At 55.8% G+C, this 17,803-nt stretch overlaps 1 protein-coding gene across 2 annotated transcripts; it reads left to right on the top strand.

The window, feature by feature from the left end:
- The first annotated feature begins 7,134 nt into the window (after positions 1-7,134).
- MYOC (myocilin) lies at positions 7,135-14,890 on the top strand. Of its 2 annotated transcripts, none has more exons than XM_084865994.1 (3): positions 7,135-7,733; positions 12,008-12,133; positions 13,513-14,890. In XM_084865994.1, the coding sequence occupies exons 1-3, from the start codon at positions 7,229-7,231 to the stop codon at positions 14,295-14,297; spliced, it is 1,416 nt and encodes a 471-aa protein (XP_084722120.1). In that variant the 5' UTR covers positions 7,135-7,228; the 3' UTR covers positions 14,298-14,890. The 2 variants fall into 2 exon arrangements, with proteins under 2 accessions (XP_084722120.1, XP_084722119.1); XM_084865993.1 differs by having other exon boundaries at positions 7,135-7,752; positions 12,015-12,133.
- The last annotated feature ends 2,913 nt before the right edge of the window (positions 14,891-17,803 follow it).

Raw genomic sequence — 17,803 nt, 5'->3', positions numbered from 1 at the left:
TCCACAGGGTAAGGCTTCCGTCCTGCAAGACACACAACCCCCCCACCCCCCCACCCCCGCCCCCCCCACACACACACACTCGCACTTCAGACGCCAGGCGCAGGCCAGGCTCTCACTGCCCGTCTGCCAGACCCGCTGCCGATGGGACCCCCTCCTCAAGGTTTAATTTGCCGGAGCGGCTCACAAGGCAGAGAGGCATTTTACTGACTACATTACTGACTTACTGTCAGAAGATACGGCTCAGGAAGGGCCAGATGGAAGAGAGGCCTGAGCAGGGATGGGGAGGGGGTGCAGGCTTTGTGCCCTCTCCAGGTGCGGCACTGTCCCCCGCTCTCCACGCGCCCACCAGCTCTCTGAGCCACATCCTGTGGGGCTCTGGTGGAGGCTTCATTGCATCGCTGTGGGTGATTAAATCATTGGCCGTTGGCAATTGGTTCAACCTCCAGGTCTTCTCTGCTCCTTGGAGGTGGGAGGGTGGTGGGGTGGGGAGGGCACTGAACTGTCCAACTCTCTAACCATCTGGTTGGCTGCCATGACAACCAGCCCCCATCCTCAGGTGGGGTCCAAGAGCCACCTCATTAATATAACAAAAGACACCTCTATACTCTCATCACTCAGGGAATTCCAAGGGTTTAGGGCAGTGGTCGGCAAACGCATTAGTCAACAGAGCCAAATATCAACAGGACAACGATTGAAATTTCCTTGGAGAGCCAAATTTTTTAAACTTAAACTTCTTCTAACGCCACTTCTTCAAAATAGACTCGCCCAGGCTATAGTATTTTGTGGGAAGAGCCACACTCAAGGGGCCAAAGAGCTGCATGTGGCTCTCGAGCCACAGTTTGCTGACCACAGGTTTAGGGCGTTATGAGTCAGGAACTATGGACCAAGACCAAATGTGTATAAGAATTATATATATATATATATATATATATATATATATATATATATATATATATTTGATCATTTAGAATTGTTTCCCAAACTTTTGACATATGTGTACCCTTTCTATAATTTTCGTAACGCCAAGTACCCCTCGTACTCGTGAGAACGTAGAATGAGGCGCAGCTAAGCACGGTGCAGTGCATATCCCCACCAAACTCCGGTGCAACGCGTACCCTCACCAAACTCTTCCCGTACCCATGGGGGTACGCTTACCACACTTTGGGAAACACTGATTTAGATGATCAAATATATATATATTTCTTATCAATCACAATATCACAGTAGCAATTGATAGAAAGAGCACTGGTCAGAAGGAAGAAAAGGACCCAGCTAAGATCAGAGGACAACCAGAGGGGCCCAGGAGACGAGGGGGTTGCTGCCACACGAGTGAAGCGAGGTCCCAGAAAGAGTGCCGAACCCACTTAAAATGCCGCAATACCAGGAAAGGAGGTTCCGTTAGAATTGTTCAGTTATATTTAATGTGGGCTGCACAATGTTCCTGGATTTTATTTGTCTGTTTTTGTTTTTAGCAGATTTTCCTTTTTTACTCAGTCTCGCCGGTGCTAAGGGTAAAATCATTCGGACTTCCCTGACCACAGGCCGGCTGGGTTTTGTGGAAGAGCAGCCTGGGGTACTGGGAGCGTGTTAGGAAACCTGCTGGACCTGAACTACAGCCACGGGCGATCTGCAATGCGTGTCATTCCCATCAGATGCTCCGGGTCATTGACACAAGTCATCTCCTGAGTTTCCACATCCGCTGTTTTTCTGCTTCGACAATGGGGCAAAGAAAACAGCTCTTTCTTTTGAAATTCCCCAGCCTACCATAGCTGGGTTTTTAAAGAACAAACTGTTCTCATGTAGAGCCAGATTGCCAGCGTGAGTGCCTACCTTCCTGGCATTCTGTCATGACTTAGTTTTGCAGGTGGGAGATCACAGTTCTATCTTCAAAAATAAGATATACCGCCAGGCAGTGCTCATTCAAAGCCCCTCGGAGTCGTGCGTACCGAAATCTGTTGCTTGGGTTTAACTGGTCAGCAGGGAAGACATTTTCTGTTCTCCGTGGAATAAAAGAATTCAGGAAGGGAATGAACAGATGGAAAGGTTCTAGTGATGATTCCCCTCTCTCAACAATACATGTCAGCTCACTGAAACCGGTTTGGCTCAATGGATAGAGTATCAGTCTGTGGAAAGGTCCCAGGTTCAATTCCGGTCAAGGGCATGTACATTGGTTGCTGGCACATCCCCACTGCAGGGTGTGCAAGAGGCAGCTGGTTGATGTTTCTCTCTCATCGATTTTTTTTAAAACATATTTTATTGATTTTGTACAGAGAGGAAGGGAGAGAGATAGAGAACTAGGAACATCGATGAGAGAGAGAGAGTCATCGACCAGCTGCCTCTTGCACACCCACTACTGGGGATATGCCTACAACAAAGGTACATGCCCTTGACCGGAATCGAACCCAGGACCTTTCAGTCCCCAAGCTGACGCTCTATCCATTGAACCAAACAGGTCTCGGCTCATAGATGTTTCTAGCTCTCTATCCCTCTCCCTTCCTCTCTGTAAAAATTCAATAAAATACATTTAAAAAAAAATAATACATGTCATGCTGGGGTACTATCTACTGGGAAGCTGACTTACCTCCAGTCAAATAAGGAAGAACCAGCCTGTCACCGAGGGAGGCCAGGGCCAGGGCAGGAAAGAAGCTGGGTTCACATCCCAGCTCCCCAAATTACCCATGTGTCTCTCCTCAAGACTCAGAAACTAGTGATGTGGGGAGAATATTGACCCTCCAGTAGGCTGGTTGAGAGGATGATAGACTCCGACAGACTCTATATGTAAAACTCCTACTGTACAGCCTGGGCACATTAAGGGGCAGCTATTTTATAGGGAAATGATTCTTAGCCCTCATACCATCTAGCAACATCTTGTAACATAAATTCGGGAGGAACTATCTACTTTGAAGACATGGCATTAAACTTATTTTGAAGAAGTTTAAACAATTTGGCTCTCATAAGAAATTTCCATCATTATACTGTTGACATTTGGCTCTGTGGACTGAGTTTGCCGACCACTGGCCTAGACGATGGTGCCACGGGAGGCTCTGCTCCGATTCCTTAGGGACCTTCATGTTCTTTGTCTGCTGGAATGATGTGTCCATCCATGCCTCCACTGACGATATTTTGAGCATTGACATCGGCCAGACACTGGGGGGACATAAACGGTGAGCAACGCAGCCACAGCCCTACCTTCTCGGGGTGACAGTTTCTCGCGGAAGAGCTAAACAGTAGCCAACCAGCTTAAACCGAAGGGAAATGAGCGCAATGGGCCTTGAGGCTGCTGCCCCCGAGCGCCCCCTGCCGCCTCCATCCTGCACGGCAGCGCCTCCCGCTGCTGCTCCAGCAACAGTTAGCCTAGCCCTGCAGCTGGCGGGACCGCTCCCAGGAGCATCTTCCTGGCTGCTTGTGAGCATCTGGGCGGGAGGGAGACTCCCTGGCTCCAGGCGCCAGGAAGGAAACGGAGAGACGGAACACCGTCTAACAACACACGGAGCTGGAACGCGGTCAGACGCTGGAGGGGACAGTGTTTCCTCAGCGGGAAGGCGGTCTCCGGGTCCAGGAGAATTCCAGGGGGTGGGGCAGAGGGGGGGGGAGTGCGGGCCTGGCCCCCGCCCGGGGCTGGGGGAGGCAGGAAGGCGAAGAGGGCAGGCTGAGCTGGCCAGATGGTCATTGCTGCTCAGGGAAGCTGGGCGTTTCCTGTGTCTCGCAGTGAACCCCGCGCTCTGCTTTGGGGAGAGGATGTCCTTCTCGCTGGTGAGAGGATGCAGTTTCACAAAATCACAGTTAAACGCCAGGGCGGTGCACACGTGTTCCTCCCGGGAAGGCCTCCACTGAAGGAACACAGGGAGGTCCCCCATGTCCGAGCTCAGTGGTCCGCAAACTCATTCGTCCACACAGCCAAGTATCAACAGGACGACGAATGACATTTCTTTTGCGAGCCAAAATTTTTAAACTTCTTCTAAAGCCACTTCTTCAAAATAGACCCGCCCAGGCCGTGGTATTTTGTGGGAAGAGCCACACTCAAGGGGCCAAAGAGCCGCACGTGGCTCTTGAGCCATCGTTTGCCGACCACGGTCCTGGAGCATCGGTTCCTGGGGGAAAGAGACGGGAACCTTTTGTCTGTTCTGGGCAACCCCTGGGCATTGTGTGGTCTTGGCTTTTGGAAGAAGGTGGGAAACCTCAGCATCAGGAGAGCTCAGCTTTCCTCTGGTTCTGCCACTCATGGGCTGTGTGACCCTGTGCAGGTCCCTCTCCTTCTCTGGGCCCCTCTGTTTTCTCATCGGAAGGGCCCTCGTGGCCCCGGCATTCCATGCAGGCTTTGGGGGTAAGGTGCTAAGAGCCAGCAGATGGGGTTGGGGGGAGGGGGGGGGGGCTGGCAGTCCTTATCACGTTGAGCCCCAGGGGAAGAAAGGATGGGAACCACGGTGATTGCGGAGAGCTCCATGAAGCCAACGGCCACACATTCTTCCCTTCACCATGGACAGTGGCTTTTGCCAGGAGCCATAAGGAACATGGAGAAGGACTAGCCTTCAGACCAGGGCTGGACCCAGTGAAAATGCCAAGGGTTGTTCCTCTCCACACCCCTGATGAGCATCCACACAGCTCAACAGTGACCGTTCATGCCACGGACCGGCCTGCAGGCTGGGGGAGGTAAAGAGAAGGACAGAGTTTGGGGGGGGGGGCGGGGGGGGGAGAGATGAGGGTGGAAATGACAACACAAAGGTTCACTGACGGGCTGAGGGGTGAACTGGAACACCCTGGGAACTACAGACTTATGCCCCTGTGTTATACACGTCATGGCTGTACCGCCAAAAGGAAACCAATGGCTTCTAGGCCCATGCTCTTCCTTTACCAGCAATCACCTGAGCAAACAGAATTAGTAAAGCTTTGCTTTATCTGGACCCTTTTCCGCTGTGGAGTTGGCTGTACAGGAGCCATCTTTTACCAGGAAAGCCAAACAGATTCGAGCCAGATCTTGCTGATGATATCTTTAAACACACACACACACACACACACACACACACATTTTGGTAATTTTTTTTTTTTTAATCTGATTCAGGAACTAAGAATAGTACCCTTTAGTCAGCAGTAAGCGCACACCGATTTGCAAATGTTTCAAGTTCAAGTCTAACTTTAGAATTATTCAAATAAGAATAGAATCTTTTGAGCAAAATTTATTTTCCCCCTTTCCAGGTAAGTCAGCCACGCACATCTGGAACATTCACGTCACCAGAATTGAAGATGCTATCAGAAATATTCACCTCGCAGGTATCGGAGATGTTCTTGGCAAACATTATTTAAAAGTTATGTGTGAGGCCACATCTCACGTTCTGATTTGCATGGACCTCCTCTTGGCATAGCTGGTGAGGGTTTTTTTTTCATTTGTTTGTTTACTTTTTGTTTTTTTGTTTTTTTTCCCTTTTGGCTTATTCATATAGAACAGGGATTTTCAACGTAGGGCTCAGAAATCCCATAAACTTGGGTGGGGAAAAAAAATACATCTTTATTGTCACCACCCTCTAACTAAGATTTAGGTTGAACATTTCACTGCCTTGTGGATACAGCCATACATCTAACATTGCTTTAGCAGGGCCTGCGACTCTGTTACCACCAAAGATGTGATGGCATTTACATCCAAAACTACTTTGAAATTAGATCCCACCCCACCCCAGGCAGACCTGGATCTTAACAGGCTAATAAAGGATAGGTGTATTCAAATTTTCTAAATACTTTGATTATAGTATTTCAATGTCATGCATTTTCTTTGCAAACCTATGCATTTTAAAACATCTTCCTGAGAAGAGTTCCAGAGATTTTATCAGTGAGGTTCATGGGTTCATGGACCTTGTGCAGACATGTGTGTGCATACACACACACACACACACACACACACAGTAGAGACTAATATTGACATTGGTCCCTGCAATGCAAGACTGGCATAAGAAAGTTCTTCCAAAGCTCTGGCTGATAGAGGGTTGTCCCGATACACCAAGGTTGTGGGTTAGATCCCCAATCAGGGCACATAAAGAATCAGCCGATGAATGCTTACATAAGTGGGACAACAAACAAATAGCTCCCTCACCCCTCTCTCTCTATTTCTCTTTCTTCCCCCCTCTCTCTGGAATCAATTAATAAATATTTTAAAAGAGCCCTGACTGGTTTGGCTCAGCGAATAGAGCGTCGGCCTGTGGACTCAGGGGTCCCGGGTTCGATTCTGGTCAGGGGCATGTGCCTTGGTTGCGGGCACATCCCCAGTGGGGAGTGTGCAGGAGGCAGCTGATAGATGTTTCTCTCTTATCAATGTTTCTCACTCTCTATCCCTCTCTGTAAAAAAAATCAATAAAAATATATTTAAAAAAAATTTTTTTAAAGAAAAAAAAAAGCGTTCTCCCAGAGACACACCCACACTTGCTGTAAAGCCAGGGACAAGGGAAGAGTTCTGCTTCCGCCCTCCTGGAGCCTGGTGGCCCTTTGCCCGGGTGCCTGGCTGGCCCGGTCTCTGTCGCTGCCGCAGGGAACAGGGACTGTGCCTCAGGCAGGGCTGTGTCCTGGTTCCTAGCACCGTGCCTGAGCCTGAGTAGGTTCCCAGCAGAGTCTGCAGCATAACTGGGAACAGGAGCTGGAAACAAACCCTCGTTAAATCTGTCCACGGTGGTCATGCTGGATGCGGTGGGCACGTGTGAGGGTGTGTGTGCAAAATTGGGGTGGGGGAAGGGGGTAGAGGGATAGTATGGGGACGTGTGATGCGTGGAGTGGGACTTTTTTTTTAAAAAAAGAAATTCAAAACAGACTTCTGGAAAGTCGTTGTCTAAGCGTCTTGCCGGCAGTGTGAAATCAAGCCACTTGTGCGGGCCCCACCCGGCCTCACGTGGCCACCTCTCTGCCCCCTGCAGGGCCGGCTCCCAGTATATATGACCCGGCGGGGCCACCCCGCGGGGCACCTCCCTTCCAGAGGGAGCCTTCCAGAGGGAGCCTGGCCCAGCCTCTGCCCCGGAGGCTCCGTGCACAGCCCTGCAGCCCAGCCTCTGCCCCGGGGGCTCCGTGCACAGCCCTGCAGCCCAGCCTCTGCCCCGGGGGCTCCGTGCACAGCCCTGCAGCCAGCCTCTGCCCCGGGGGCTCCGTGCACAGCCCTGCAGCCAGCCTCTGCCCCGGGGGCTCCGTGCACAGCCCTGCAGCCCAGCCTCTGCCCCGGGGGCTCCGTGCACAGCCCTGCGGCCACGCGCCCACGATGCCAGCCGTCCAGCTGCTGCTGCTGCTGGGCTGCCTGCTGTGGGGCGAGGTGGCCGGGGCAGCCCGGCTCCACAAGGCCAACGACCAGGGCGGCCGGTGCCAGTACACCTTCAGCGTGGCCAGCCCCGCCGAGGCCAGCTGCCCCGAGCAGGGCCAGGCCATCCGGGACCTGCAGAGAGACAGCGGCAGCCAGCGCGCCGAGCTGGAGAGCACCAAGGCCCGGCTCCGCTCCCTGGAGGGCCTCCTCCGCCGGCTGACCGGGGCGCAGCCCTCGGAGGGGCCCCCGGGGGAGCCGGACGCCCTGCGGAGGGAGCGGGACCAGCTGGAGAGCCGCGCCCGGGAGCTGGAGGCGGCCCGCGGCGACCTCCTCCGGGACAAGGCGGTGCTGGAGGCGGAGAACGAGGACCTGGCCCGGAGGCTGGAGCGCAGCCGCCAGGAGCTGGAGAGGCTGCGGAGGGACCAGTGTCCCCAGGCCCGCAGCCCCTCTCCGGAGGCGCCCCCAGGTAAGAAGGTGGCAGCAGCGTGCCCTGCCTGCCCCCTCCTCCCTCCCTGACACCGCACATCAGCACGAGGCAGGCGGAGGAAGGAGGGCAAAGCCATCGCTCACCCATTCCCAGCACGTTACCTCCCGACGGTCCCAGCCAGGTTCGTGGTGCGGACTGTGCGCCCGCCCGGGACCACGCTCTCACGGCCCTGGGCACAGGGAGGCCGGGGAGGGCCGGGTGAGCCGCACCGAGGGCGGCCCCTTTCAGAAAACCATCCTGCTGTGAGGCCTCTTTCAGAGCAGCTGGTTCCTGCCCTTTGGGGGCTAACAGGGCCTCCATGTACGAAGTGGCAAGAGATCTATGAAATGGTAACAGGTGCCCCACGCCCTCCCGGGGCCACATAAAGACGCAGTGGTAGCCCTGGGTCAGCTCCCCGGCGTGCTGTTTGGGGAGCTGTCCCCATCCGAGACCCTCTGCATCGGAGCCACCGGACCACGGCCTGGGCATTTCCTCAGGAGTCCCCCCTCCCCCCGCCCCCCGCCCCTGGCAGCTCTTCCCCCTGATGCCCAGGCTTCTGCTGAGTGCGATGCTCCGTGGCCAGTGTGGCCCTGGGGGTGGCGTGTGTGTGTGTGTGTGTGTGCACGGGGAGGGGTGGGGAGGGGGGGCACACGCTCCCCGGTAGCGGGGGAGACGGGATTTGCGTCACTTTTGTGACATGGTGCCCCTAGGCGTTCCCTGTTGAATACGCCGCCCCATCAGGAGGAAGAGAGCCAGCCCAGCCAGGTGTGGGGCAGGTCGGCGGGACCAGTGGTCGGCAAACTCATGAGTCCACAGAGGCAAACATCAACAGTACGACGATTGACATTTCTCTGGAGAACCACATTTTTTAAACGTAAACTTCTTCTAACGCCCCTTCTTCAAAATAGACTCGTCGGGGCCGTGGTATTTTGTGGAAGCGCCACACCCAAGGGGCCAAAGAGCCCCATGTGGCTCGCGAGCGGCCGTTTGCCGACCACAGGTCTGGATGTTAATGTCCGAATGGAAGGGAGCGGGGAGGCCAATGGCAGGGGGCAGGGGTGAGCCTGGACCGGCGCGGGCATCCAGGGGAAGAGCGGCCGGGGCAGCGTGGGGACTGGTGAGGAAATGCCCAGCAGACTGCTGCTGAGCGGCTGCTCCCGGACTCACGTTCGGATCCTTGGGTGAGATGTGGTATCGTGGTCAGGAGGTGTCCGGAGGTCTGCAATGTGCTTTCAAGTGATTCAGCAAAGAATGTACAGAGAGAGAGAGAGAGAGAGAGAGAGAGAGAGAGAGAGAGAGAGAGAGAGAGAGAGAGAGAGAGAAAGGTGAGCCGTTTGTGGCAAAACAGTAACCTCTGGTGAGTCCGCAGGCAGCTGAGGCCAGGTCCCAGCACCAGGCACCTGCACCGGGCAGGTTGCCACAGCAACGGCGGGAGGCGGTGGCAGGACATGCCCCGGGGACACCACAGACCCTCCACTGCACCCGGGATGGGGCTCACAGCCCCTCACGGGATTATCATTGGGTTAGAACCGTGGGCTGGGTCTCCAGCAGGGGGCAGCCTCCCAGGAAATGGATTGTAGCTACAAAGGGCCTCTTTTGCCCGAGCTCCGCAAATGTTCTAAAATGTCATTTAATGATCGAAATGTCAACGTGTGCCTAACGATTCAATAGCACACGCTGATTCTAGACACTGGGCATGTTGGGACAGCACCCAGCACCCAGCACCCAGCACCCAGCTAGTCTTCCCTTTCCTCGAGGCCCGTGAGGACCTGCAATGATGTGGCACTCAATGTCTCTTCATCCTCCCCATTTATGCAATACTGACCTAACTTTTCAGGCAAGGACAGAAAATAACAGTAAAAATCATTATAATGTCACTTGCCTGTGTATACTACACACATGCAAATTAATACATTCTGTTTCTGGGTTCATCTCTCTACGTGTCTATAAAGCAGAGGTGAGGTGCATAGAGAAGAATATGCAGATTCACAGAATTTTGTAATCGACATGAGCATTGCCCCCTAGAAGGACTAAATTTTAATAGAAACGAAGCCCTCACCATGTTGAGGTGTCTGATAGAATAAAGTCCTCAATGTTTTCATGTCCTCTCCCCCCCCCCCATATTCAGAATGAGATATGATTTCAAAACATTCCTGAGAAACTTTTGTTTTGACACGTCCTTACTGAAGACCCATGTTATTTATACCTTGAGCTAGGCTTACTGGGGCTCAGAGAGGTCGAGTAACTTGCCCGAAGTTGCACAGCAGGCGCATGGCCATACTGAGCTAGGAAGCCAGGACTTCCAGCCCGGTCCAGGCCCCTTTGCATAACTATTTCTCTGCCTTTGGGATGTTGGACCGCAAGCCTTGCATCCTCTCCACAGGCTTTGGTCCTCTCGCCAGACAGCTCTAGTCTGGGAGTCTGCCTGTGGCCAGATGCTCTGGCTGACACACCCGAGAAGAAGCCAGCGGGCTTCCCATCCAGCCAGTCCGCCCGCCAACTGAGAACTGGCCCGGCCGTCACCCTGGGAGCCATTCCCTGAGATTATGTTTTATTGTGGTTCTTGTTTATTTCAAAAGCACTTAAGGTGTGGTTCCCTCGGAGAGTGGCGGGGATGGGGTGGGGGGGAAGGGGCGGGAGCAGAGGGAGAGAGGGAGACAGAGAAACATCTCTGAGGCTTTTTGCAAACCCTCTGGTAACCATCTGGTGAGGTCGGGGACATTTAATACGAAGAGTTGGGTTTTTTGTTAGCTGAATCTGTTAAGGCTGGGGACTGGGGCAGGGAAGGGCTGAGGACAGAAGCAGCTGCAGGAGGGCCCCGCAGGGTGGCTTTGGTCGCCAGAAAGGTTACAGGAAAGACACTGACCGGAGCGGCTGCTTTTGCTCACTGGGAAGTCAGAGAAAAGGGGGCCTGGGGACAGGGTCAGGGGTACCCAGACGAGCGGCTGCTACCCATGGCTCCCCTGGTTGCAAACCTTGAGGGGACCATGAGGGTTCGGGAGGTGCACCCCTGAGGGGGGAGAGGGAGGGGTAGGAAGGTGTGGGCTTGCTCCCAGGAGGGAGAGCCCTATGAGAATGCTCAGCCCTGATAAAGGAGATGCCATGAGCTGTAAGCGCACTCTGCATGGCACCCTCGGGCTGAGGAAGGACAAACTTAAAGGAGTTCGGGCCTCCGTCGGAAGGTGGGGTTCAGCCTATCAGACAGCAGGGAAGGAGGCCGGAGCCGGTCCAGAGCTGCAAAGGCCACCTCCCGAGTGCAGGTGGAGCGACCAGCAGCCTGCGGCTGCGGGCCGGGGGGTCAGGCACAGGCTGCAGGAGCCCGGCAGAGCCAGGGGGGTCCGTGCAGGGACCCCGGGGCTCCATGATGAGAGAGGGCTGTTGCCAAAGCCGTGATGTGTGGCAGTGTGGTGACCAGGTCTCACCGGGGTCCTCACCCCTCTCCCCTCCCCTGAGATCCTGTAGGACTCCTGCCCGCTCTCCCTGGCCCAACGCTGGTCTCAGAAAGAGGTCTGACGGAATATTTCCACGGAGTGTGTCAAGCCTAAGACGCTGCTTCTTACAGGAACGCTTGTCCATGGCAAAGGGAAAAGGAAACCCCAAATCATGCCCGGGCGGAGGGGGGATGTTCATCACCAAATCGCAGGCGCCCCAGGAGCAGCCAGGACCTCCCCAGAATCCCCGGATCCATACACTGTTCCTACTCTGAAACCAGGCCTTCCGGTGGGAGTGATTTTTTTTTTAAAATATATTTTATTGATTTTGTACAGAGAGGAAGGGAGAGAAAGAGAGAGTTAGAAACATCGATGAGAGAGAGTCATCGATCAGCTGTCTCTTGCACACCCCCCACCGGGGATATGCCCGCAACCAAGGTACATGCCCTTGACCGGAATCGAACCCAGGACCTTTCAGTCCCCAAGCCGACGCTCTATCCAGTGAGCCAAACCGGTTTCGGCTGGTGGGAGTGATCTTAACGGAGTACATGCTGCCTTTAGCTTGTTTCTAACAGCCTGCGCCGTGCTCTGCACATTGCTATGCAGGTTATTATTTGTGAGCTTCTTGTTCCGGAATTTCCCCAACGTTCACCGAAGTGGAGAGAACGGGAGCAACCCCAGCTCCAACAGCTGTCAGCGAAGTCCAGCTGTGCCTCCCTCTCCCCTCCCCCATTCACCGTCCTCACAGGCCTCGTGGGGAGCCTATGAAAGGCCATCCTCAGCCCAGGCACCGGCCTCTTCCTCGCCTGAGGCCGGGCGCCGTCTCTCTCTCTCTGAATCCAGCTTCTAGGTGGGATCCGGAGAACGCGGACTTCCAGGAACTGAAGTCGGAGTTAACCGCGGTGCCTGCCTCCCGAATCCTGAAGGAGCGCCCCCCTGGCCGTCCGGGGAATGACAGCGGGGACCCGGGTATGACGTTGCGTGTGTTCTCGTCACTCCCCACGCGGTCTTCCTCTGCGTCCAGTCCCGTGTGCTCCCTCTCCGGGGCGAACCAGACTGTCCCCAGCCAGGCCCGCGTCCCGTCACCCACCCTCGGGATCCCGTCACCCACCCGGGGAGAAGGGAGATGTGTCTGTTCCGCCCACGTGATGGTCACATTGGCTTGATGACTCACAAACAGTGAGGTTTTCCAGTGGATTCTTCTGACCTGTATCTCGGGGCCAGACAGACACACAGGCTGCCACAGAGGCTGTCGCTGAACTTTGGGTCCTTGGGACACGTACAAGGACCCCACGTGAAGGTGCTCTGAGAGCCTGAGGTGAAGGCAAAGACGGTGGTTTTCAGAAACGGTGCCCCTCCGTGTTGCGGACAGTAACTGCTCTCACTGCCGGTCCTGCCTGGGGACGGGGCACTTGGAAATATTCAAAAATATTAATATGATTCCCTGAGAGAGAAGCACCTTCTCTAAGGAAACTGAAGGTTCCCGGTCAAGGACAGAAACTTAGGATTCTGCTAAGTCTAAGTTTTTAACCACCTCTTGATGGCATGTTTAAAATTATATCCAGGTTTTATTGCATTAAAATGATGCCTGAAATATAGGGTCCACCCATCAGGGCTTGTAAAACTCTAGCAATTATTATAATGACCTGATTTTTGTCATATATATATATTTTTTAAAATATATTTTATTGATTTTTCACAGAGAGGAATTGAGAGGGATAGAGAGCTAGAAACGTCGATGAGAGAGAAACATCGACCAACTGCCTCTTGTACACCCCCCACTGGGGATGTGCCCGCAACCAAGGTACATGCCCCTGACCGGAATCGAACCCGGGACCTTTCAGTCCGCAGGCCGACGCTCTATCCACTGAGCCAAACCGGTTTCGGCTGTCTTATATATTGTTTTAAATAACGAGACGAAGAAGACATGAAAGTCATACGGAATAACACAGGGCACACACATGAGACGCTGCCCCAGGATAAGTCGAATATGACACACACAGCCCGGAGCCCGGGGCAGCCTCTGTCAAGGTTCAGTTCTGACCCCGTCCACTCCCAGCGTGGACTGGCCGTCCCCTCTACCCAAGAACTGGGGGTGCGTAGTGACACTGGAGACGTACGACAGCCCTTCTACCCAAAGCTCTGTCACCATCCCCTTCCCCAAGGAGAGGGCCGAGGCCTCGTCTGCAGAGTAACCGACTGAGAGCCACACAGCCGGCAGGGGGCGGAGCCAGGGTTTAACCCAGGCTTGTCCCAGCGGCTGTCCCAGCGGCTCCTGGCCCGTCTCCGGGCTCCAGGCTTGGGAGACACTACGGTGAGCCCCTGTGTTTTTGTTTCTCATTCTCCAGGCTGCGGGGAACTCGTGTGGGTGGGAGAGCCCGTGACGCTGCGCACGGCCGAGACCATCGCGGGCAAGTACGGGGTGTGGATGCGGGACCCCAAGCCCGTCCCCCCCTACACGCGGGAGACCACGTGGAGGATCGACACGGTGGGCACGGACGTCCGCCGGGTGTTCGAGTACGGCCGCGCCGGCCAGTTCGCGCAGGGCCCCCCGGCCAGGGTGCACCTGCTGCCGCGGCCGCTGGAGGGCACGGGCGCCGCCGTCCTCGGGGGCAGCCTCTACTTCCAGGCGGCCGCGTCCAGGGCGCTGGTGCGGTTCGAGCTGGCCACCGGGACCGTGCGGGCCGAGAGGGACCTGCCGGGGGCCGGCTACCACGGCCGCTTCCCGTACTCCTGGGGCGGCTACACCGACATCGACCTGGCGGTGGACGAGTCGGGCCTGTGGGCCATCTACAGCACCGAGGCGGCCCAGGGCACCATCGTCCTGTCCAGGCTGAACCCCGAGAGCCTGGAGCCCGAGCGGACCTGGGAGACCAACATCCGGAAGCGGTCGGTGGCCAACGCCTTCGTCATCTGCGGCACCTTGTACACCGTCAGCAGCTACTCGGCGCCCGAGGCCGCCGTCAACTTCGCCTACGACACGGGCACGGGCGGCAGCCGGGCCCTGGCCATCCCCTTCCGGAACCGCTACGGCTACAGCAGCATGGTGGACTACAACCCCCTGGAGAGGAAGCTCTTCGCCTGGGACAACTTCAACATGGTCACCTACGACGTCAGGCTGGCCGCCGCGTGAGAGGCGGGCGCGGGGGGCGGGGAGGGCGGCAGGAGAGGGCATCCGGGGAGACCCCCGGGGGCGGCCAGCCGGTCCCCAGCAGCTGTCCTCCGCGTCCCCCGCGTCCCTGAATCCAGGAGAATGCACGCACCCCATCGCTGTCACTGCGTCTGACTGCATGCGGGATAGCCACCTGGGCTCTAGTTTTATAATAGATACGCTTGTCTTTTGTCAGCCCTGAAAGAAAGGGGCGTTTAGCCAACATCGTTGGAGTTTCCTGGTGATTTGGGGCACAAGCTATCGCGTGCAGTCGTGGCTTCATGGAAACCACAAGGCTTTTTATAAACGGCCTTCCCCGGGCGAACGAGGGTTTGGGGAAACGGGCTGGAGTCCGGGTGGACGCCAGGGCCACCCCTTGCGCTGCGGGCAGTGTGGTGAGCACAGGCCCCACCGCGAGGGGGCGAGGGGGGGGGGCGGGGGTGAAGGGGGAGCTCTGTGGCCAGCACTGAGCTTGTGTAAGATGCACTGACTCTAGCTGCTTCTCACGCTTCAGGTAGAGTGCCGGTGGGCACGGCCTAGCCTTTGCCCGAGCAATAAAATGATCGTACATGCCATCCTCCTTGGATGTTGTGGGATATTTTGCAGAAGAGATGAGTATACAGATTCCAACCGTCAGAGAGTTCCTTTGGGTTGGGCGCTGGGATGGCAGGATGCTCAAGGCGTGTGTGTGTGTGTGTGTGTGTGTGTGTGTGTGTGACAGAGTGTTACCCGGGATGACACCTGGCAAATACCGGAATGCACACCTTCCCAGCCCCCTCTCCTGGCCCTCTGGGTCCTTCCAGAATCCACTTTTCATCTTTCCTCAGCTCACCCTCTCTTCACCCCAACTCCACTGAGTTTCATAAACCACCACGTCAGGTAAGCAAACCTTATAGCGCTGTTCTTTAATAATAACTGAACTTAATTTCTATCTCCAGGGGCCGTCGTACTTAATGGGCAGACCGCCTTCTCTTGCCAGTTCCTCTCGGACTCTGTTCTGTTAGCTTTTTCAGTCAAGTCAGGGGTTTCCTCTCCACCATGCTCCTCAAGGTGGCCTTGTGGCTGAGACGAGCGAGGGAGGGGGCACCACCAGGAGGGGAGGACCAGGCAGAGTCAGTTCCTCATCACACCTGGCTTTAGTCACCCGCACAGATCCCGGTGTCCATACCCGCTTCCAGCTCCGGCCGCCAGCCCATCGGCTCCCTGTGTCTCTCTAGCCTGTCCCCTGTCCCACTGGGGACAGCGGCCCATGTCAGAGCTCCCCTGTGTCATCGGACCCTCAGGGTGCTCAGGCCCTTTCCCCAGAGAGAGCTCAGGGTCCCCTGGTTTCCCTGCTGGTGAAGACTTTCTTGGAACTTTGCCACCATCACATGCTTTACCCAGAACGAGCAGAAGTCACTTCTGCTTTCTCATGCCCCAAACTATCTGGGACCCAAAGGCTTGTCAAGAACGCTCTGGAATTTAAACTCCTTTTTTCTCTCTGGGGTTCCCTGGTTTCTCTTATACTCACACACACACACACACCCAGTTGCTCCTGTCCAGATCACTGTGGCCTTTCTCCTGGGTTCCTCTGAAGTGTGTGTTCCTCCCCATGCGACCCAAGCTCCACTCAGGGGCCAGCGAGGCCCACTGAACCACCAGCCAGACCATGCCTCTCCATTCCTGACCCCCACACCCACCCCATTTCACACAAAGTCAAAAGCAGAGTCCTTGCAAAGCTCCCACCACCACCATGCCCCTGCCCCCCGGGACTTCATCTCCTAATGTCTCCCGATTCCTTCCACTCCAGCCAAGCCCTGGCCCCTGCTTGTCCTTTCAACAACCAGGCGCTCTTGGTCCTCAGGGCCCTGCGCTGGCCCTTCCCGCTGGCCCTGATGCCCACGCACCAGACTCCATCACTGTCCCCAAGTCCTTACTCAGATGTCACCTTCCTGGGTGCCCTACCCAGACCCCCCCTCTCAGCTCGCCTCTGCCGCCTTCTCTGCCACTCCCTTACCCCGCCGTCCCATTTTAAGACGGTTCCCGCCTCCTCATCCCCTGACGTGATGCAACCCACTGACTACACGGCCCACGCTTTTCCGCACTGAAGTGTAAGCTCCTGGGTGCAGGCGGGGGCCCTCTGTTCAGTGATGTGCCCCCGGGGCCCTGCCCCGCCGGCCTAGGACGTGCTCCAGAATGTGCTTTTGTACAGACGAGCAGAAAGAAACCGCCCTGAGACTTACTCAGCAACAACGGGAAGTAAAACCGCCCCAAGAGTTTGTCTGTTAGCCCTTCCCCCCTCCCCCTCCCCCTCCGTGTGCCGATGCTGCGTTGCCTGTGGCCGTGGCCAGGCCCCTCGGCCTCTGGCCCAGCCACCTGCCCAATAGCACCACCCAGGGTGGCCTCCACCAGCCTCGAGTCACTACTGGGCTGTTGAAATACGGTTAGTGTGACTGAGGAAGCCAATTTTCCATTTTATTTAATTTTAATGGATTTACACCTAAGTGGCCGCCTGTGGCTAGTGGCTGTGCTATTGGGCAGCGCAGGTCCGTTTCCTCCTGGGTCTGGGATGACGTCCTGTGTGTGTCGCAGGCCCAGTGGGCAATGCCAGGGGCCCGTGGTGCACCCCCACACACCCCGGATGCACGTTGCTGCCGCAGCCACTGGTGAGGAACTGGCTTCTACGCCAACACCCCGGCCGCTGGCCGTGCGGGCAGGGGGACCGGAGCCAGCGTGGTGAGCGGACACATCCCGAGGCTCTACGAAGAGGTGGTGATATGAGCGATGGCACCCAAGGACGCCTCCCCCACCATCACATCGGTGATGCTTTCGGGCTGTTGGGAGCCCTGGGAATCCTTCCTGGTGCTCTGGGATCAGCGGGACCTGGAGCTTGGAGTCTGAGTCATACACACACACCCCCCCCCCCCACACACACACACACACACACCCAGTGAGGCCTCTGCTCTCGGCTGCTAGTCAAGATACACTTCTCCCGTTAACGAGCTTGACATCTCCTGGAAGCAAACTTTAAAAATGTTGCCCATAATTGTGACCTGCCACCTGCCTCGCACCAGCCCCGGGGATGCATGCGATGCAGCTCCCTGAGGCCACAGGCCGAGTTTCAAAAATCCAAACACCTCAGGGTTCTCCGGAGCTCCGATCTGGGAAGTCTCAGAGGCCTGGGCTTGTCACCATCCAGATTTAGTGACCAACATGGAGGCCTGATTATCTTTTTTTTTTTTTTTTTTTCATTCAAACAGCATGACAGAATTAACGGTAAATATACACACATTATCATAGAAGAGGCTCCCAGAACCAAAGATGACTCTATAGCATCGGTGAGGATGACAATGGGCCACAGCGGGTGAGGAGCAGAAGACAGGAAAGAAGGAACAAAGGCCTTCCAAGACAGTCTTCAAAGACAATGCAAAGCCTCCCCAAAGCCGTCCTCTGGAGTTTTAGGCCAAAGCCCAGGTCCAGATGGCCGATAGCTGACGTGCTGCGTGCCT

Source organism: Pipistrellus hanaki (genome assembly GCF_964339955.1).
Source record: "Pipistrellus hanaki genome assembly, chromosome: 18".
Taxonomy (NCBI): domain Eukaryota; kingdom Metazoa; phylum Chordata; class Mammalia; order Chiroptera; family Vespertilionidae; genus Pipistrellus; species Pipistrellus hanaki.
The sequence above is the reverse complement of the archived record's forward strand: the minus strand, read 5'-3'. Positions and strand labels throughout refer to the sequence as shown.

Excerpts from the sequence above, each read along its gene's own strand:
- MYOC (XM_084865993.1), top strand. The coding sequence starts at position 7,229 with ATGCCAGCCGTCCAGCTGCTGCTGCTGCTGGGCTGCCTGCTGTGGGGC. Across the intron at positions 7,753-12,014 it reads GGTAAGAAGGTGGCAGCAGC|GTGGGATCCGGAGAACGCGG; the intron begins GTGCCCTGCCTG and ends TCCAGCTTCTAG. Across the intron at positions 12,134-13,512 it reads GAATGACAGCGGGGACCCGG|GCTGCGGGGAACTCGTGTGG; the intron begins GTATGACGTTGC and ends CTCATTCTCCAG.